The 23,326-nt window shown below is 29.9% G+C and overlaps 1 protein-coding gene across 2 annotated transcripts in view; it reads right to left on the minus strand.

Moving 5' to 3' along the window:
- Positions 1-5,220: 5,220 nt before the first annotated feature.
- The window catches only part of LOC129963714 (glucose dehydrogenase [FAD, quinone]-like), a 51,867-nt gene continuing 33,761 nt past the window's right edge, over positions 5,221-23,326 (minus strand). For both annotated transcript variants that reach the window (XM_056078236.1, XM_056078235.1), the window contains 3 exons: positions 10,230-10,407; positions 8,227-8,449; positions 5,221-5,434 (listed from right to left, as the gene is read on the minus strand). In XM_056078236.1, coding sequence (XP_055934211.1) covers positions 5,278-5,434; positions 8,227-8,449; positions 10,230-10,407 — 558 coding nt within the window. In that variant the 3' untranslated portion in view covers positions 5,221-5,277. The remainder of the gene's footprint in view (positions 5,435-8,226; positions 8,450-10,229; positions 10,408-23,326) is intronic.

A 23,326-nucleotide genomic window follows, 5' to 3' on the forward strand; every position in this document is an offset into this window, starting at 1 on the left:
GTATATAGTTGCCGACTTTGTATTCGTCGTCTGTGTATTTGTATTTAATAAACGTCGTTGTTGTTTTCTACTGAGGCTTGCTGATTGTTTTCACTATAGGAGAACCCTATGATCCGTAACAATATTTTCCGAACCTCCTCCGAAACAACTGGATCAAATTCAATCAAATATTTCACATTTATTATTTAAGCCAAAAAATAAAGCCCCAACTATTTTTTCAAATTCAAAAATTAATTAAATGTAATTAATAAAATTATAATTATATATAATAAATCCATAATCCAATTAAAAATTCAATTAATTAGATATTAATCAAGTTTTTGCCTTTTTTCTCTCAGCAGTTTCTGAGAAAATTATTCTATCTAAATATTTCCAAATCATTTTAAAAGTTAAGATTTTACCATCTCAACGATATCCATTTCATTTCTGCAAAATGTTTCTTCAAGTGGATATTAATTTTTTAAAACCTTTAAGAGCATTAAAATTAACTTTTCGTTACTCTAAAATTATATATTTTAATTTTTGTACTATTTTAATGCATATATTTATTCAAGATTTTTATTTTCTTTGGAAAAAATGATTTTATATTTATTTTTATTTATTCTTTAATAAATTCATTTTATTATCTTCATTTAATAAATTTTATATTCAATTGGACCTCCTAGGTCCTACGTGTAATAGTTAGCAAAATATTTTTGAGACACTAACATTTTAAATAGAAAGAAGTCCATTCTATTGCGACTAAAACTGAACGAGTTATTAAAATTTGAATATTGTTATCTTATAAAAACGCACGATTTTAGACCAGTCCATTGACCTTTTCAAAGAAGATATGCTAAACAGTGGTTGGAGTTTACCCAAAGCTGATTTACTTTGATTTATGAAGATGTTGATTGTTCTAAAATGGTGATATTCAAAACTTCTTATCTCGTTCAGATTAGGTCGCAGAACATAGAAACGCTTCCGCTTCAATTTAAAGTTCATATTCTACCGAAGCTGACAGAAAGAGAGAGATATATAGTACATAGTACGTAGTATAGAACGACATAAGACTTCTATAATTAAGTAAATATTACGAGTTATATGACTATCGAAATGTGAAGTTTAAAAATTTTGCCGAATTTTTTTTGAGTAACTTTTGCAAATGGCATAAAATATTGAATGGAAAATTTTAATCCCTGATAATAAGCTGCTCTCCAAAGACGGCTAGTGTTTGATAAAACATTTTTGGCTGGTAGGTCATCATCAAAACGATCTTTGAAATAATCTTAAATATGAAAAAAAGTAATAATCAAACGTCATAAATATGTCAGCTTTGGATGCCGCACAAGAATGAAACTTTTCTTATATATATATATATATATATATATATATATATATATATATATATATATATATATATATATATATATACATTGATATATTGCGAAAAATCTTTTTTGCGTAACATTTCAGAAAATTGAAAACGAAGAAAAATGTTGTAAAATTGATTGATATCTTCCGCTCTTGTGTGAAAGTAAAGAGTAAAAAATTAAAGTAAATTAAAGTATTAAAATTTAAAAAATAGCAAAAATCGATTGTTTTTCATTTATTAAGTTATTAAAATTTCGGTGTTTCTATATTTTATATCATTAGTTGTTAGCAACTCAAATGCTTCGCTTCTAAAAATTAATACAATCTTTTAAAAATCAGAAATGGTCGATAATATTTGGCTGTACAAATCTTCCAAAATGGAAAAAAAAGTTAAGATATTTAATTATTTTTCATAATAATTTTTGTATACATTATCTTTTAATGAATTTCAATAAATCAGCTTATTTGAATAGCAACAGTGAAAAGAAAAGTAATCATCAGAAATTTATCAATTGTTTAGGACATCCAACTCACTGCAGATTTTATGACTACTAAAATATTGAGAAAATACTATTCATCCCTACTGAGATAGTTGTGATCAATATTGGAGGAGAATTTAATTGAAGTGACCTAAAGACGTTTCAATAGCTGAAGTGTTTTCTTATAGAGATGCATAATCCACGATTTTTTGAATAACAAATAACTTTGCTATTGTTATTTTTAAATATTTGTTCCAAATATCTGTTATCAATTGTTTAGGATATCGGACATCCAACTCACTGCAGATTTCATGACTACTAAAATATTGAGAAAATACTATTCATCCCTACTGAGATAGTTGTGATCAATATTGGAGGAGAAATTTAATTTAAGTGACATAAAGACGTTTCAATAGCTGAAGTGTTTTCTTATAGAGATGCATAATCCACGATTTTTTGAATAACAAATAACTTTGCTATTGTTATTTTTAAATATTTGTTCCAAATATCTGTTATCAATTGTTTAGGATATCGGACATCCAACTCACTGCAGATTTTATGACTACTAAAATATTGAGAAAATACTATTCATCCCTACTGAGATAGTTGTGATCAATATTGGAGGAGAATTTAATTTAAGTGACATAAAGACGTTTCAATAGCTGAAGTGTTTTCTTATACAGATGCATAATCCACGATTTTTTGAATAACAAATAACTTTGCTATTGTTATTTTTAAATATTTGTTCCAAATATCTGTTATCAATTGTTTAGGATATCGGACATCCAACTCACTGCAGATTTTATGACTACTAAAATATTGAGAAAATACTATTCATCCCTACTGAGATAGTTGTGATCAATATTGGAGGAGAATTTAATTTAAGTGACATAAAGACGTTTCAATAGCTGAAGTGTTTTCTTATACAGATGCATAATCCACGATTTTTTGAATAACAAATAACTTTGCTATTGTTATTTTTAAATATTTGTTCCAAATATCTGTTATCAATTGTTTAGGATATCGGACATCCAACTCACTGCAGATTTTATGACTACTAAAATATTGAGAAAATACTATTCATCCCTACTGAGATAGTTGTGATCAATATTGGAGGAGAAATTTAATTTAAGAGACATAAAGACGTTTCAATAGCTGAAGTGTTTTCTTATAGAGATGCATAATCCACAATTTTTTGAATAACAAATAATTTTGCTATTGTTATTTTTAAATATTTGTTCCAAATATCTGTTATTTCAATAATATTATAAATTAAAAATTATTACTTAATATTAAATATAAAATGTATTAATTGTAATTAATACTTAATTTACTTTAATTACTTTTACTATAATATATTGCTTAATAATTTACTTTAATATTTAATTTACTTAATTTAATACTTAAGTAACGAGTGATTGAATTAACTTATCTGTTTCAGCTTACTTCTTAAATTTGATTTTTTTTCAAAACTATTTATTTAATTTCTTTATTGGAGTAAACCATTTTCTGAAAAATTTGAATTAAATATATATGTCATTTCTTTAAATTGTTTACTTTAGTTCTATATTCTACCAATAGATGGCACCAGCAGTAAACGGAATGTATGCAAAATCAAGTTACAAAAAATTAAAAAGGATTTGTATGGAATAGTGCATCATCAAATGCGAATATCTGAAGGTCAAGATCACTCTCATGAAGTGGAGCGGCGACTTCACACTTTCCAGTAAAGTCACCGCTCCAATAAATTTCAGTGATATGCAATTCAATGATACGATAATTCCAAGAATAACCGGTCAGTTCACTTTTTAATCCATTCACAGATTTCTCCTTTTCTGTTTCATTCCAGGGCTTCCATTGGTCAGATCGTATCGATTGTTACTTTCCAGTGAAGTCACCGCTCCGGTGAATTTTAATGATATCGTATCGATTGTTACTTCCTAGTGAAGTTACTTCTCCGGTAAATTTCAGTGATATCGTATCGATTGTTACTTCCCAGTGAAGTCACCGCTGCGGTAAATTTCAGTGATATCGTATCGATTGTTACTTTCTATCATGATCCAAAACCTGTAATCGAAATATCACCAGTAAGATCGTATCAAGGATTTGAATCACACCCCTGTTTGAAAAGTATTGATCACTGGTATTTGTGACTTTTTGATATTGGTTACGTAATAACCGCTCGTAAAAATTCGTCATCGCTATTTTCTTAACCTTTTGTAAATGCTCGTTAATTCCTTTATTCTTGCTGTCGGAAACAAGGGCTTAACTGGAACCAGTTTTAACTGTAAAGAACTTTCCCTTCTCACCACCAGGGGCTTGTTGACTTCTCCTCTCGATTTGGCGGCAACCAACGAACGCGTTTTATTCTCTTCTAATTTGTAAATATATTCTTAATCATGTATAATCAAGTAGCTATTAAATAATCTTCTTCTTAAAGATAAGTTCTCCTTATTAATGAAGTCATAATCACTGAACCTGCCACTAATTAGAAATTTGAGATTTTCAGCTGTAACCAGAGGGAGACAACAACATCAGTATGTAAGCAAAGAGATTCCAACAAAGCAATAAATGTAAGCGATTTTACTTGCCTATAATTTTGAGATTGTTCGTGTTAGAATACTTGCCATTCATTTATTTTTTTCAGTATACTTAGAATAGAGAAAGTATATTAATCGTCAAGAAGCTAGTGATTTTGACGAATTGCAACATTTCAGACATCCGTGAATTCAAAAATTACATTTTCGGAAAATGTACGTATGTCTGTCTGTGACTCGAAAAGCTTCCAGTGGACAGTAATTTTAATTTATTGTTAAATTTATTTTATGTACAAATAGTGTAATGTGACACCCAAAAGTTGATGCAATGAATTAAACTGCCATTTATATGCAATTATAATAACATTGCTCATCATATTATAACAAAAATTAGACATGATTTCAAAGTTGCATGTTTGAAAGAGTAAATAAAGGAATAAATACCAATAGATAGGAAGGAACAACCAAAAGAATAAATGCTAATATTTTTAGAAACAGTAAAACGTTAGCAACGTATGAATGTTCTTCACGTTTTTCTTTTGAAAAATTATCATCAAAGATAAAAGAAATGTTTTTGAAAAAAAGAACTTTTCTTCGTTCTTTTTTAATTCTATCTTCTTTGTACACACATTAATTTTCATTTTTTATTTCATTTTTGCAATGTCTTTATGCATATCCTGACTTGACTCATTCGATCTGCAACTGTTTAAAATTTTATCCACTTATTTATAAGAAATTTTATTGGACTTTTTTTTTCAAATTGATGCGAGAAACATGTTCTTTAATTCTTTTATTCTTAATTCATAAAACAGATTTCATTACAAATATTTTAAAAATTGATCCCTCAGAGGTCAGTTCATATATATCTCATATTATATTCTCTCTTCATATATTCTTTCATTTTTATATCAATACAAGTATTCGTAATATGGGCATTGTATAGTCTCCTTGATGATATCTGCTGCTTTCTCGGCAACCATAATAGTTGGTACGTTGGTGTTTCCTGATGGCACGATGGGCATGATGGAGGCGTCCACAACTCGCAGGCCTTTGATGCCTTTTACTCTGAAAGAATGTGTAAATATTTCATTGCAGAACATCAAAAGGAAAGAAAAGACATAAAGTTAATTTATATCCTATAGAGTAAACGTCTATAATGTTTTTATATTAGGAGACGCGGACGATTAATATCTTTTATTCAGATAACACGATTCATTCCTTTTGCTCTGAAATCAAGATTACTTCCGTTTACTCTGAAAATAAGATTCTTTCCTTTTACTCTGAAAATATGTGCCAACAGTTCAGTTGAGAACATCAAAAGGGAAGATAATATATTAAGTTAAATTATGTAGAATAACAGCATTTACATTACAAGACACGCATCATTAAAATTAGGGATATGCAATGCGAGCAATTTGGTAAAATATATCATTATCGCTCAAGTATAAAACAAAAATTTTATGAAAGCGTTCTCCATGGAAAATTATGTAATATCTGAAAAAAACTTTTATTTTCAAATTATCAGTATTTAGATGAATGTGTTGTGGTCAAAATAAGATTCTTCACGCCACATGACGGTTAAGCTGTTTAATTTACTTAGTTACTTGAACTTCCCGTTTGAAAATAAATCTTATGCTATTTTCTGAAAGATCTCGTAATTTTAACCTTCGTTCAGAAGACGAAGATGACACTTGAGCTGGCATCTCCTCAATTTCTGCACCACACTAGTGGGAGGATGTTTGGACAACATCAGATCAAGCGTGCACCAGGTTTGTGTACACGGCGAATCTTTGTTTTTCCACCCAGTGCCCGAAACCGTACTACTAGGCCACCGCAGCCGGCGGTTTTGTGAACTTTTTCACACGTTGAAACTCTAGTTCGATACTTGACTACTCCACAAGAACTTTGGCGGTCATAATGATTGAATGCCAGATATATATATATATATATATATTTGTATATATATATATATATATTTGTATATATATATATATATATTTGTATATATATATATATATATTTGTATATATATATATATATATTTGTATATATATATATATATATATATATATATATATATATATATATATATATATATATATATATATATATATATATATATATATATATATATATATATATATATTGTATATATATATATATATATTTGTATATATATATATATATATTTGTATATATATATATATATTTGTATATATATATATATATATATATATATATATATATATATATATATATATATATATATATATATATATATATATATATATATATATATATATATATATATATATATATATATATATATATATATATATATATATATATATTGGGTTGGCAACTAAGTTATTGCGGATTTTTTTTAGAAAATCAAAGGCAATTTTTTCATGGAACTAAATAACTTTATTCTGTAATGTATTGCCCATTTTGATCAATGACCTTGTGCCATCTTTCAGGCAGCATAATAATCCCACGTTCATAAAACTTCTGGTTTTTATTAGCAAAAAACTGAATCAGGTACGATTTGACATCATCATCATTATTGAAATTTTTACCATTCAAGGAGTTTTGTAAAGAATGAAACAAAAAGTAATCAGATGGTGAAAGGTCAGGACTATATGGTGGATTTGGCAAAACATCCTTACCAAGTTCCAATAATTTTTGCCGAGTGACCAAAGATGTGTGTGGCATTGCATTGTCATGATGGAATACAACACCTTTTCGATTTGTCAATTCGGGCCGCTTTTCTTCAACTGCATTGTTTAATTTCGTTAGTTGTTCAATGTAGATATCAGAATTGATCTTTCGGTTGGGTGGTAAGAGTTCAAAGTAGACAATTCCTTTGTAATCCTACCAAGCTGATAACAAACCTTCTTTTGATGAGTATCAGCTTTTGATGTTGTTTGAGTTGGTTCACCTGGCCTGTTCCACGATCTTTTCAGCTTGACATTGTTGCAAACAAACCATTTTTCATCGCCAGTTATCTGTCGTTTTAAAAATGGATTATTTTCATTACGTTTCATTAGCAAATCGCAGCTGTTAATACGTTGCGTTAAATGGGTTTCTTTCAGTTCGTGAGGAACCCATGTATCGAGTTTTTGAACATAGCCAAGTTGTTTTAAGTGATTTTCAATGCATGTATGTGATACATGAAGCTTCTCTGCAATCTCACGTGTTGTACTGTGACGATCCGAATCGATTATTGCTTTGATTAGGTCGTCATCAACTTCAACTAGACGACCAGAGCGTTTTTCATCTTTGAGTGAAAAATCACCAGAACGAAATTTGGCAAACCAATTTTGACACTGCCGCTCTTTTATGGCTTCGTCACCATAAACAGCGCATAACTTTTTATGAGCTTGCGATGCGTTTTTCCCTTTGCGGAAATAAAAAAGCAAAATATGACGAAAATGTTTCTTTTGATTTTCCATTTTTCAACGAACGCCAAACGAAAACTACGCACCCGATCAAAAAACTTTTTTTACTGATTGACAGCTGAATTACCAACTATCAAATAAGAAAATGTGTTTTACAATTTTTACTACGTCTGCAAACCTAAAAATTTAACTGAAGCCATCTATGAGTGAAATCCGCAATTGCGTAGTTGCCAACACAATATATATATATATATATATATATATATATATATATATATATATATATATATATATATATATATATATATATATATATATATATATATATATATATATATATATATATTATTTCGCCTCCGTTTTAGTGAAATCAACAATTCCTGAGGTATGCATAAAACTATTTCCTCATTTGAGAACAGGCATTGAATATAAATACGTTGAAATAATACATTTGATTACCTTAACAGTGGATCGACAACAGTTGTGGGATCTCTGGGATCTCCCATTTTTGCTGTCCCCACTTGGTGATTAATTGTTAAAACCGCACCTTTAGTTATGCAAGTGAAATATTTATCTGGATCTCGGACAAATGGCTCACACCCGGGAGCAACAGTTTCGAAAGGCTTGGCTCCAATTTTCTTCATGGGCTCACTCATTATTATTTTCTGACAGGTCTTCATCCCTGTAAAAGAAACAGACGTTAATTCAGAACTGAGTTGCATTGAGTCCAGAAATGATATGAATAGGCCATATAACTATATAACATCACAGATTTAATAAATTCATCAAAATTTGGCAGTTTTTAAAATATTATCTGTGGCAACCAAAGAAGGTGGCTTAAATAATTAAGTTTAAATTTCACTTCATAGTTCCTAGTATCCTTCAATATCGATATTATAATCTAAATCAGAAGAGAAATGATTTTTTTATAAAGTTCGATTCTATTTTCAGTTATATTCTCCTTCCAAAAATACGACTGAAAGTTTCTTTAAAAATTGCACGTCGTTTCCTTTCATTCGTCATTCTTTGATATGTAAATATTAACTTCAAATTTTTAATTAGGTCATAATCTTTTGCAATTATTCTTCATGGTCTTGAGGAAGTTGTATTGGTTATGATCGAACTCGCAACGTTAGGGTTTGTAACTGAGTAAGAAGATCACAAGACAAAAGTAATCACCTGCCTTCCGTTGGTTGTTATCTGGCTTATAAGTTACACCAGTCTATTCAGTTGACTTTATTCTAGGTTAAAAAATTATATGTTATGAGAGGCTTATAGAAAGAATAATATACATATGTCTATTGCAAGATCAATGTGGTTCAAAGAATAAAGGATATCGGTCAAAAAGCCCAACTATAAAAATGCACTCTGTATAATAAAGCCATTCCGATGGCTTGTTGCCTTTACGGATATGGTCGTAAATCTTCAAACTGACCCATTGTAAGACCACTCCCGCCTGTGGACGTCAGTATGGGACTTCCCACAAATTGTCGGTAAAATGAACAGACATCAAACAACCCCCGAAAACCTTAAGAGAGGGGAAAGAGTGGAAGATGTGCTAGTCTCAAGAAGTGCACAGGTAGACGAAACGGTGCTCAATAAGGAAGTAGGAAAAATTTCATGGAAATATTTGTGAAACTACAATAAATAGTTGCGATTAATATTGTAAACTTTTTGCGATTTTAAAAAGGCCCTATCTGAAAATTGTATTAGTCCATATCCCCCCAAAGCGTATGTCTTTTAAATTTTTATTATTATTTATTTATTTAATTTTTATTTTCTTCGTTGCTTAAATTTCACAATTACTTAACTCTGAAAACTGTCTGCTGATTTAGAAAGATAGATTTTAATTTCGGATAATATCGACTTAATTATTTTTTAAAGCATTTTTCACTATTCAGTTCAGTTCAGTTATTTGAATGTAGAGTTTCACAGCAACACTAAGGCTATTTTGGGATGGACCTCGTACTTTTGAATGGTGATCAAATGACGAGGACGTACCTGAGCTGGCACCGCTTCTCCAAACGTCTGCGCCACTCTAGTGAGATGACTTTCGGTTTCGACGGATTTAAAGCGAACCAGACCCATTACGACGATTCTTCAGTGGAATTGGCTCTTGTATCTGAAACCTTCCCACCAGGTCACTGCGGCGCTAAAACATTTTTTACGTCACGGAAAGCTTATAATTTTAATCGCCAATATCTCCTCCAATTTTATAGATAGCTCCATGAAACTCTGCCCTTTGTTTTTATTATGGTACAGCATACGTTTTTTTATTGTACATTTTGGCTAATCTCCTTTATTTTTTTAGTTCTTTTTTGTAACTTTATAGAGCTAGGGAGCGCTATAAATGCCTCAATAAATTCAGCAATTATTTTTCGAGGAAAGAACTTGAAGTAAATTATAGCCGGTGATTTTAAAGGGATATAATTTTACTTCTTATGTTTATAAGGAATACTTACCTTCAACGATGATTTTACGATCTTGGGGATTTTCGAAGTAATTAGGATCGATAGCTGGAGAGTCGTAGGGATTCGTGGATTTCAAACGTACAGTTCCTCGACTTTTCGGCTGTAAAATCTGGCTCATGCACAGAACCATTGTGCTGTTTTCGTACGGGCCGAAAATTGCTTTGTAGATCTGAAAGAAGATAATGTGATTTCAAAGATATTTTTTATAAAAGCAAACATCATCGATTAAGACAACAGTTTACATAAAAGAATCATTTCAGACAACGATTAAAAGAAAGTTGATTAAGTGAAAAAATAATAATGAATAAAATATGATAGCAATTTTTAAATGGTTTTAAATTACAGTATTTCATTTCATTTTAATATAACATTTTTTTTTATCATGTGAGAAATTAATATTGTTTTGGTTTGAGGTTTTTGAAGCCTCAAAATGCGCGAGCAGCAAAAGGGTTATGTATCACTTTTGAGGCATCAATTTTTCCGCTTTTAGGTTTGTTAGAAAATGATGAAGAAGATTGTCACATTTCGTGACTTATCAGCAGCAAAAAGTTACAACTTGGCGCGAATATTCGCCATGTACCCGATTTTCCTGTCTGGTAAATAAAGGTCAAGTTCGTAAGAAATTATCCCCCGAAAAAGTAGAGAGAGAAGAAAATGGGATAGTAATTATTTAAGCGCACCTGCAGCTTAATTCCAACCAAATGCAAGAACAAGTAACCAATCTAAAGTAAGAAATAGTTTGAAAACGAAACTAAAATGGAAACGAAACAAAACGGTTTCGAAATCGCAACTAAAATTTATTACCTATTTAAACTAAAACCAAAAAAGCACTACTATAGCAAAAATTTAGATAAAATAAATAAAACAGATTGTTACTGTAACAAAGAAAAATATAAAGATTTTATAGATATTGATAAAGGTCATATTATTACAGGTAATTTAAAAATTATTGAATCCAACTCTTTAAGAGATTTGATGGGAAGAGGAACAAAATTTAGATTAAGAAAAAAAATAAAACATAACAAAATTTTGATTTCTATTGGTAATGATTTGGATGTTTTTATTGCCAAATTATCTAGAAAATACCATTGGCCTGCGGAAGGTTTTGGGGAATGGAAAGTGAGAATTTTAAAGGAAATTAAAATAAAAATGAATACTGATTTTGACAGATCTAAAGAACGTGGGATTTATTTTAGTAAAACATTAAAAAACGAAATAAAAAATTTAAAAGAAAAATTTGTTATTATAGTAATAGATAAATCAGCAAATAATTTCTATTTAACTTGTAAATATTATTATAAAGAACTTTTAATTAATGAATATAACTCTAACGCAACTTATATGTTAAATAACACCGGGAAATTAGGAAAAAGGAATTAGATAAAAGAGTGCTAGCTTTCGCAAAAAAAACCAAAATTAAGACTTGCTCTCTAAACTATCTTTATTTATTCCCAACAGTTAAATTTCATAAAAATCCATTAAAATTCAGATTCGTGACCTGTAGCACTGGCAGTTCTAATTATTATGCGGGTAAACATTTCTTTAAATACTTAAAAATTATCCTGGACATAATAATAGACAACTTTCTAGTAACAAAGAAGTACTGGATTTTCTTAAAGATAACAACATTAATAAACTTAATACTTTTGATTTCGAAAATTTATACACTAATCTACCTTATGAAAAATTAATAAAGGTCTGCACTTTTATATATGACGAATATTTAAATGAAAATATCATTCCTAAAAATAACAGGCTTGAGTTATGTAATTTTAATATTACTGAAAATTACGTTTTTAATGGTATTAATTTTTATAAACAAGTCAAGGGCATTCCAATGGGAACAGCTTTCTCAAGTGCTTTAGCTAATATTTTCCTGCATTACTATGAGAAAAAAATAATTAAATATAATTTAATAAACGGGTGGAGATATATTGATGACCTACTTTTGATTAACTTTGAGAATAATAATATTATTACTAATTGCTATCCAAAAGATTTAATTCTAAAAGATACAAATAAAAATCAACTTGAGGCTACCTTTCTGGATTTAAAAATCGAAATTGCTAGTGATAAAACAATAGTTGGTATATACGATAAAAGGGATGATTTCAACTTTAAAATAACAAAACTATGTAACTACCATTCCAATCTAAACTCTAAAATTTTCAAAAATCTAATTTTCTCACAAGTTAACAGGATCAAAAGGGTTTGCAATAATAAAAATTCCTATATTGAGGCATCAAACAACCTCCTTAAAAATTTAATTAAAAATGAATTTCCTAGAAATTACTGTAATGTCAATTTTTTAATTAAACAAGGTATGGTTTGGGATTAATACTTTGGCTTAAATTAAAATAGAACTTTCCTTGCATATTGGATCAATCAATAGATGGCGCTGGGAGCCTACATCTGTTTACTTAATTTACCGTTAGTTTTTAAAAAGAGGGAATCACAATCGATAGTTTAAAGTTTCCTTGACTGTTGATGGTATGTTATGGCCTTTTCGTTTTTAATATTTAATTTTAGTGCTATTTTTGTTTTTATTGTTATTTTTGTTATTGTATTTCTACTATGTAGTGGTTATTTTCTTCTAATTTGTTGTTTTATATTTCCTTTCTGTTAAAATGGTATATCTCTTGAGCATAATTTCAGGGGATTTTCGGGTCACGAGGAATCATTATTAGACAATGTCTGTATTTCCTCACAGAAAAAATCCCTTTCTTTGAATCCCTGCCTGAGGGTGACCCTTGAAAAAGTCTTCAGGCCGGATTCTTTTTTTATATTTTTTATAATTTTTTTGGTTTAATTTTTATTTGATTTTTTTTCCTATTAACTTGATTCTAATACTTTTGTGTATATATATATATTTATAACCATTATTTTATGTGAAGCAGGATGTAGTTTTGAGAACAGTGAAAAGACTTCCGATTTCGTGACGTTGTTTTATTTCATTTTGGAGAAGCAGGCATATGTACAAGCGATGAGCACAGACACAACACAGAACGACAGAATATGCTTACATGACATTTTTCTATCCCTTTTCGCAGAGCGTGGTAATGTGAAGTTTCTAGCCAATTCAGCAATTTTACAAAGCTACTCTTGAATTAATTAAGTAGAGAAAGTGGAATTGGATCACGAAATAAGAACATATTTTTAGAATGAAGTTTCTATGGGCTAAATTAAGATAAAATCTTTGAAATTAATTAAATTGAAATTAGAATTAAAATATTATTACAATTTTCCCCCACTGTAGCCGTGGAAGTGCGTCGGGGTCCTCGACACACAGCCATACCTTACAATGGTGTTCAAGTAAGAAAAATTAAAATTTAAAGTCATATTAAAAGTGATACCCAAGTTTCCCTTACCTTTACATTAATATAAACATCATTTTGAACAAGATTATATAAAGCATAAAAAAGATAAAGTGATATCTGTGAAAATATTAAATAAAATTAAATATTCAACAACGCCAAAAATAATAATATTAAAATGAGCAATACGCAAATGATTTTCTGCAGAAACGCAGTCTATTGTCTCTCAATCTGTAAGATTGTCTCTATTTGGTGAGGAATGTCTCTAAAGAATATTTGCACACAGTACCATTTAAATCGTAGTAGGCTCACAAAAATTTCCAAATTGAATGTAAAATAATGGAATAACAAATTGAACTTATATAATAGTAATATATCAACATAGTTCTGATTTTTGTATGTAGCACTTGAATCTGAAAGTAATAATATGCCATCAAAAACATAACTTGTAAAAAAAAACCCAAGTCTCGCAACTCAGTTCTTCTATCGTAAAATGTTGTGAAATCCATGTAATACCGATTCGGTCAATTTATTCAGTCCCTACTTAAGGGTCCTTCTGTCTTATTACGTAATTAGCTAACCTAACAACATCTTATAGTGACCATATCAATATTGAAAATCTTTTATTGTTTAAATGAATAGATTGACTTGGCAATCGCACTAAACAATCTAATTTAACATAATATGTTAATGCAATCTAATTTAATGTAAAGATGTATTGTGTTTTCATGCGATGGCCAAGTCAATCTATTTATTTAAACCGTAATAACTTAAGATAGAATGACCCTTAAGTAGGCACTGAATAAATTGACCGAATTGGTATTGCACATATCTCGAAACTTTTTACGATAGAAGAACTGAGTTGCGAGACTTGGTTTTTTTTACAAGTTATGTTTTTGATGGCATCTCATTTCTTTTTGTAGTTTGTCCTTTTCTTATTTTTGTATGTAGTCTTCCTCTTTTCCTTTCCGGTACTACTTCTTGAGCTTCAGCTACAGTTTTTTCAAAGCCCACTCCCTGTCTCTATGGGTTTTTCTGGTAAGCTTTGATATTACAATTTTTGACAAGTCTGGACGGTAAATGCTTCTTAGTCTGCTGTACCCATAAATTGAGGATTCCTGCGCTTTAATACTTCCAAAGTCCATATTTATTCGATTAAGGCCGTCCAGATTTTATATTTATATTCTTCTACCATATATATTATAAATTTTATAGATATTTATATTACATATTTTGTAATATATATTTATATTACAAGTTATATTTATATTCTTCTGCCAGATTGATTCTCTGAAAGTCACCCATTGCGTTTGCAGCTTCCACAGCTGCAAATTGAATGATTTCAAATTAGATATTATTACAAACCTGCAATTTTGCTTCCCAGCGCGAATAGTGTCATCATAAGAAAGACTGTTTTACAGTAATCTGCATTGGATGCTGTCGGATGTCGAGCCAGTGATCCCAGAGCTTGGTGAGAAACTTGGCGCCGTATTTGCCAACAAAATAGATAATGCTCGAAACTTCGAGAAATTTATCTATCCGTCCATTATTACACGCATATTTTAGTTTTTCCTTGATTTCTACACTAAACACTAATTGTATTCTAAATTTGAAGCTTCTATGTCTGCTAGAAGTGCTTTAGAGTTTTGATGATCAGTCAGTCAGAGACAAAATTCACAAACTTTGACTAGTTATAATTCTTAAACTCTTGGTTCAAATTTAATGAAATTTAAAATATACCGTGTTTATATAATGCCTGCTTGGTTACTGAAAATTCGGGCTTCTAGTTTTATCCACAACGAAGTTATAGAAGGTCGAAAATGGCCTGAACTGCTTCGAGAAAAGGATGGTACGGCCGTGCCGCTTGTTTTTGCTCGACTTGGCGGGGGCACTGCCGTGCACCCAGATGAGATTCAAGATACTCTTATTATGACATAAATATTCAAATAAATGATAATAAAAATGTATAATTGTAAAAAAAAAAAAACTTTAACCCACGAGTTAGCTAATTAGTGGTGAATATTTCAACCTTGCCGACCAATTTCTGGTAGTGGGTGAAACTTAATGACCCAAAGTTAGGACATCAAGAAGGGGGACGTAATTCTTATTCTCTCTCTAGTCTCATCCAGAAATATTTATTTCGAAAGTGGAGAACAACATATCCAGGATAAAAATAGAAAGAGATAGAAATTAATTGTGAGGCTGACCCTTTACTCGCATCTCAACAAGAATTTATGTTCTCATGGCGCCTATCATATCATCATCATGAAGAAAGAAAAACTAACTCTTAGGAGTGGAGACAACGGGCCAACCTAAGTTGGGGATTATGTGGAAGAAACATGGGAAATAAAATGATTTTTTTTAAATTTAAATTATTTTTCATGACAATTTTAATTTTTCTGGTGTGTAATATGTTCTTAATTTTGATACATGGACAATATCAGTAGCTTTGTTTGTTAATGCGTTTGGTTTAGTTATTTCATAATTTACATCTGAAATTTTAGTTACTATTTCATATGGACCGGAAAATACTGGAAATAATTTTCTACGATTTGGGTAATCAAATTCCTCATTCAGTAAAATGTCACCAGGTTTGAATGGAGAATCTATAAATCTATCATCTTATCTTATTTCATTTTTATCATGATATTTTATTGTATTATCTTTAGCCAATATTCTGGCTTCTTCTACTGGAGGATAGAATTGATTTTGAGTTAAGTGAGGAGGATAAGGTAAAGTGCCAAATAACAAATATGCAGGAAGAAATTTTGTAACTGAATGGGGGGGGGTTAAATTATATTCATTGATTACTTGTTCTTAAAGTCTAGTCAAAGGAATTTCAGTAGAAGAAGAATTGACTTTGTACTTTAATTTAGTTACTATTGACTGGTTAACTCTTTCACATTTCCCATTAGTTTATGGATGACGTGAAGATGTTAACAGATGCTTGACACTGTCATTTCTGAAGAAATGTTTGAATTTAGATGAGGTAAAAGCACCATTTCTGTCAGTTAATAATTTGGAAGGAACCTGAATTTGGAATTCTTGCTTTAATATATTAATATAAGTTTCAGAATTTTCATTTTTGGAATTAAAAGCCCAAACATATCTAGTCGTATGATCAATCACTATATAAAGAAATTTTTTAGTTGAATTGTAATAGTTAAATCCACCAACAGTATCGACAGAAAGACATTCAAAAGAACGATCTGCGGGGGGAGGGGGCACAGCCTGTAAAAGGCCAAATCTTTTTTTGTATTTCTTTTTATTTAATTGACAAATATCACAATGTTTTACAAAAAGTGCAATATCTTGAGTAATATGGGGCCAATAATACTGAGGTGTAATTAAATTTATCATTTTTTGAGTGCTTGGATGCCCAAATTGTTGATGAGCCGTTTGCGAATCTTTTCTCCTAAGAGAAAAAGGTACAACTATTTTAAACAAATTTTTCTTTTTAACTACAAGTACATCATTAATATTTTTATATTTTGTCTTATTTAAATTGTCTAAATTTTGATAGTGTTGTATCTCATATAATTCAATAAATTAACAGAATGTTGGAGATATTGAGCAGTAGGAGGCCCTGATAACATATCAGCTTCAACATTATCTGTTCCCTTTCAATATTTAACTTCATAATCAAACATGCTTAGTTTTAAAGACCAACGAAATTATCTTCTCATTAAATTTTTAACATTTTAAAGCCAAACAAGAGTACCATGATCAGTATGAATTATGGATTTTTTCCAATGTAAATAGTAATAAAATTTATCAAAATCATTTACTTTTGCTAAACATTCCAACTCAGTTATACAGCAATTTTTTTCATAAGAGCGTAAAGTTCTTCAATGATAAGATACAAGATGTAATTTACCAGAACAGTTAGGCTGTTTTAGAACAGCTACAATGGCTACCTGAAATGCATCACAAAAACCATGAAGAGGTAAATTAGGTTCATATATTTGTAACACTGGTTATCAATTTATTGTTTAACATTTCAAAAGCTTTTTTACAGGCTCTTGTCCATTGCCATGGTGTATCTTTTTTAAGAAGATTATTTAAGGGTTTTCTTATTTTAGCATAAGAATCAATAAACTTATAAACATTTATAGATCCAAGAAAATCTTGAAGTTGTTTAACATTTTTTCGAGGTTGTAATTTTTTAATACTTTTAATATTATGATTATCAGGAGAAATACATCCTTCTTTGACTTCATGCCCTAAGAAATTAATTTTATCTTGAGCAAATACAGATTTAGAAAATTTATAATGTTTTCTTTTTCACACATTTGAAAAATCGGTTTTAAATTATCATAGTGTTCCTCTAATGAATTAGAGAAAACTACTATGTCATCAAAATAGTGACATGCAAAATTTGAAAATTTATGTTTATTTAAAATTCTACGAATAGTTCTATTGAATATTGCAGGTGCATTTTTAAAGTCAAAAGGTAAGACTTGAAATTCACATAAACCTTCAGTAGTTACAAATGCGAATTTATGTTTATCTTGTTCATGTAAGGGTATGTGCCAATATCCAGATGCAAGATCCAAAGTTGAAAAATCTTTAGCAGTACTTAGTTTATATAATAAGTTATCTATTCTAGGGAGTGGCTCGGCGTCAGCTTTGTAAAGGAAATTAATTTTACGATAATCAATACAAAGACTACTTTTTCTATTTTCGTCTCTTTTATATGCTAATGTTACAGGGGAGGAATAAATACTAGTATATTCTTTTATTAAACCTGCATCTAACAAATTTTTAATTTGCTTATTTATTTCAATTTCATCAGTAGCAGAGGTTCTATAAGCCCTTTGTGAAACTGGTAAATCAGATGTTAAATTTATTCTAGGGGGTTTCATTCTTATTTTACCAACATCATATTCATTTTTTGCAAGCACATCAGAATATTCTGACACCGGGGATAACACAGGTTCAGATAGTTTGTTTACAGTCAGAGGTGGGAAAATTTCTTCTGAGGTATTAACTACCTTGACCTTATTATCACTAGTGTTGTTATTTTCAACAATATGTAAAGACATATAATTATTATTGGTATGCAAGTTGGTAATAATTTTTCCATTTTGAAATATTTGATTTTTGTCACAATCTATAATTAACTTATATAAACTACAATCTGGAAGTCCTAAAGTGATATATGGTAAAGGATTGTCTATAATATATAATACGATTTTCTTATTTATTTGGCCAGTTTTTAAATATATGTCACAAATTTGAGTTAATTGGAACGTTCCATGTGCTTGTTTGACTTTAATAGGGTTTACATCTTTTCTTGTCAAGTTAAATTTTTTTGCAATATCTGTAGATATAATTAAAAGAATGGATTCTGTGTCAATAACAATACCATGAGGGTTATAAACATTGTCCAAGTTAGCTAGACTTGGTAAAGTTGAGATGTGTCCGGACAATAATAATTGTCATTGTGCTGGGCCAGGGGCCTCATCAGGAGAATTTTGTCTCGTTCCAGGATTTTGAGAACCGCCGAAGGAACTTCTGTGCACGGGGAAGTCAAATTGGCTCTTATTGGAACATTTGTCATAATTTGGGGTTGATGAAAAGGACATATTTGGGTCTAGTGATAAGCATTTGGAATACCTGTTTGAGTACAAATTCTACATGGAGAAGATGCTAATCTTTGTTGGTATTGCAAATTATGACCATAGTTATTGAAATTATTGGTACGTGGACTTATTGAATTCTGATAATTTTGTCTAAAATTATTGGGAGCTCGAGGAGTAAAAGGAGTAAAGGAGGAGTCGAGGAGTAAAGGAGTCGAGGAGTAAAATCTATAATTAAAATTATGTTCTAGGTGGAAAAGGTGCTAGTTGCCAAATTCTGATTCTAGTTTCATTACACCTGGGTTTGGTTCTGAACATTCTTCCATTTTTAATAGTTTAGTTATTATTGTAAGCCATTCTGTAGGGGTACCAGGAGCTTTTATGCTTACTGACTGTAGGCGGCTGGCCATAATGAATCACCGCCACGGAGACACAAGAGACGGTTGGTCGCAAAGAAGAGCGCCGGCGAAGAGCTATTGCATGATTCATTTTCCTTTCCCGCGGATTTAATTTTAATATCTCTAGTTCATTTCATAATTTTTCACAGGAAACTATCCTTGTCGATTCTTTAATATGTAAGCATTATTTTATGGAAAGCAAGATGCAGTTTTGAAGACAGTGAAAAGACTTTCAAATTCGTGACGTCGTTTCATTTCATTTTTGTGAAGCAGGCATATGCGCAAGCGATGAGCACACACACAAAACAGAACAACCAAGAGAGGAATGAGGAAAAGGCTCTTGGACATTTTTTCCATGGCCTTATAAAATCTGAGAAATTGATAGGGAATATATTTCTTCATAGTGCTAATATATAATGAGATTTCGATAGGGATTTTCGCTACACGTTTCGACGAGGTAAGGGAAAACACAGGGATGTTTTAAAAAGAATGTGCTTACTAGACATTTTTCTATCCCTTCTCGCGGAGCATGGGAATGTTAGATTTTTAGCCGATTCAGCAATTTTACAAAGCTACTCTTGAACTAATTAAGTAGAGAAAGTGGAATTGGATCACGAAATAAGAGCATACTTTTAGAATGAAGTTACTATGTGCTATATTCAGTTAAAATCTTGGAAATTAATTAAATTGAAATTAGAATTAAAATATCATTACATATATATATATATATACATTTTTTTAATTAAGTTTTTTTTTTTTTTTTTTTTTTTTTTTACAGACAAAAAAGTTTTAGATGTCGAATGATTTTAAGATGGGAAAAAAAACATCGTTTATCTCTGTACTGGCACATGCGTTATTTGATAGTCACGAGATTGTTTAAAACCATTTAAAACTGGTTTTTCATGGAAAAAAAATTCTGACCTTCAGAAAAACAAATTTAGAACTGGATTGATTTTGAGATGGCCAAAAGATATTGCTTTTCTAAATGTTGGTGATTGCAAAATATGAGTCATGTGAGAACATGATGTTTTTCTGTCGGATTGATACCAAAAACAATGCTAATTAAAAAAACAAAGTTCTTATAAGACAATTTAAAATTTGCGATAACATACTTCACTTTCTAAAGAATTATCACGCCATTTTTATCTATTCATAAACTGCTCTCTGCCAGGGAAATCTATAGTGGATAGCAAGATAATCTATCGTGTGAATAAAATTGATATGTAGAAAAGTCATAAAGTAATTGTTTGAAGTTCAGTTTTAAAGAGTTTTTTTTCAGCTAAATGTTTCGAATTTTGTCTGTATACTTTTCTGCCTATAAAGTTTTAATTTTACAAACAAAACAAACAATTAGATACGAACAAAATTTTAGAAACAAATCTTAGCTGATTACCAAATTATTAGGTTGAAAATATTAAATCGGTTGAAGCTATTGGCCGATAAAAATTTACGATGGAAATTATTATTTTTGTCATTTTTTTATAATACTGTATTGCCAAGCTACGATGAAGAGCCTTATAGCAATTAATAGTGAAAATTGAAAAACTTTCTCCAAAAATCATAATTTCATAGTTAGAATAATTTGCTTTTTAAATATGTCCTTGTAGGACTGTATGCAATGTGTCACACAGCAAACAATTCCGTCACCTCGATTATAATAAAACGATATCTATTTCTAAATTTATCTTTATAGCGTAAACGTTTTATATATATATATATATATATATATATATATATATATATATATATATATATATATATATATATACACCCCTACAAGACTACAAGAATTGTGTGATAAGACAAGCAATTCAAATATCCAGATTGTAGCAATATAATATCCATTTCTAATATTATCTTTACACCGTAAATATGTATTCCCTTATAAGACTGCAAGGATCGTAAAGGAAGTCCCAAAATTAACGCAAGAGTTGAGCCACCATTCGTGCAATGATGTTTTAGTAATCCTCTAAGAGCTGATAGTTTAGAGTTAGTAAAAAGGGAGCGTTACAAGATAGAACAACATGTTAACGCAAGATTTGTAATAATTAAATAAAAACCTTTTACCTTTAAACGTTTTTTTTTTAAATTGTTATGTTTTTATAGAATTATAAAGTACACATGATAGGATTATGTATGGAATGACAAATAGGGCAAATGGCTTCCACGGCTTTGCTGGCACATACGCACTCTTTTGTCGAAATTTGCCATGACCATTTCTCATAAATGTGTTTGAATTTCCTCCTCCAATGTACGCGTGCTTGTTGGCATAGACCTTTGACTTCCAATAACCCCATAAACAGAAATCCAGTGCTGTAAATGGCATGTTCTAGGGGGCGAATCTTGATATTTTCGAATTAGGGACGCTGGAGTTTAATTATTTTTTAAATAATGTTCAACAATGAAAACACGTTGTTCTATCGCGTAACTCTCTATTTTTACAAATCCTAAACTTTTTTAGTTTAAACTATTTAGTAAACTTTTAAACTATTTACTTTTATTTAAACTATTAGTTAACTTTTTATACTATTAGTTAACTTTTTAAACTATTTAGTAAACTATTTTAGTTTTTGTTAGAGTTTATAAACAATGTTTTAATTAATACCATACGTTTGGCGCAGCATAATCAAGAATGGTTTTTGCACCACAAAACTCCACTAAATCAAACCTAAACTATTAGTTGTCAACTGATTTTTAATAGGACTGAAAAACTTTACTGCACAAATGGTGACAAATTCAAATCTTGTGCTAATTTTAGGACACCCTTTATGATACAGCAAACAGTTCAATAGAATAGATTGTAACAACTAGGGATTGCAATACAGGTGTACCGGGATACCGAATACCGGTATTTTGAGCCATTTGTATAATTTCGTAATACCGGTATTCACAAGTTTAAATACCGGTTTTTCGGTATTTACTAGACATTTTTAAAATTTCTCCACTATATGTTCAGGTATCGCGAACAAGCAAAATAGTATACGTTTTTGTTTTTATGTCTCCCTAAAGGACGAAATTAATTAGCTAATTAATGGCTTAAATCTAAATTAGCGAAACATGGATTATCCCTGAAAGAAAATATTATATCCATAACGACTGATGGCGCAACAGTTATGAAAAAAGTTGGAAACTTGATGGGTGCAAATCAGCAGTTGTGCTATGCACATGGAATTCAATTAGGAGTAATAGATGTGTTATACCGAAAAAATAAAGAACAGAAGAATCCAAATACTGTGGATATAGAAACTTCGGATTCCAACTTTGAAGAGAGTGAGAGTGATATTGTTAATGAAGATAATGACAATGTAATTGTTGAAGAAGATATTGCTAATGAGGATGAAATATTAAACCATCAAGAATTGCTTCCTATAATTTATAAAGTTCGAAAAATTATTAAGATATTTAAACGTTCACCTATAAAAAGGATATATTACTAAAATATATACTAACTGAAAATAAAACAAAATATATGTTAATATTAGATTCTAAAACACGTTGGAACAGTTTACTCCTAATGATGGAACGATTTTTGAAACAGAGAAATCCAATCCAAAAAACAATAATCGACTTAAACCTGTAAATTAATTTTTCAGATAGTGAATTCGACTTAAAATCCAGAACTGTATCAGCTCTACTTCCAATAAAACTGACTATTGAGACATGATGTCGAAGAGATTCTAATTTATTAACAGCTAATGCAACAATAAATTTCATGTTGTAGTCACTGAAAGAACAGTACACATCACTATCTGAAAAATTATATATTACATTGAAAAATCACACAGAAGATAGGC

This window comes from Argiope bruennichi, chromosome 3, assembly GCF_947563725.1.
Source record: "Argiope bruennichi chromosome 3, qqArgBrue1.1, whole genome shotgun sequence".
Classification (NCBI taxonomy): domain Eukaryota; kingdom Metazoa; phylum Arthropoda; class Arachnida; order Araneae; family Araneidae; genus Argiope; species Argiope bruennichi.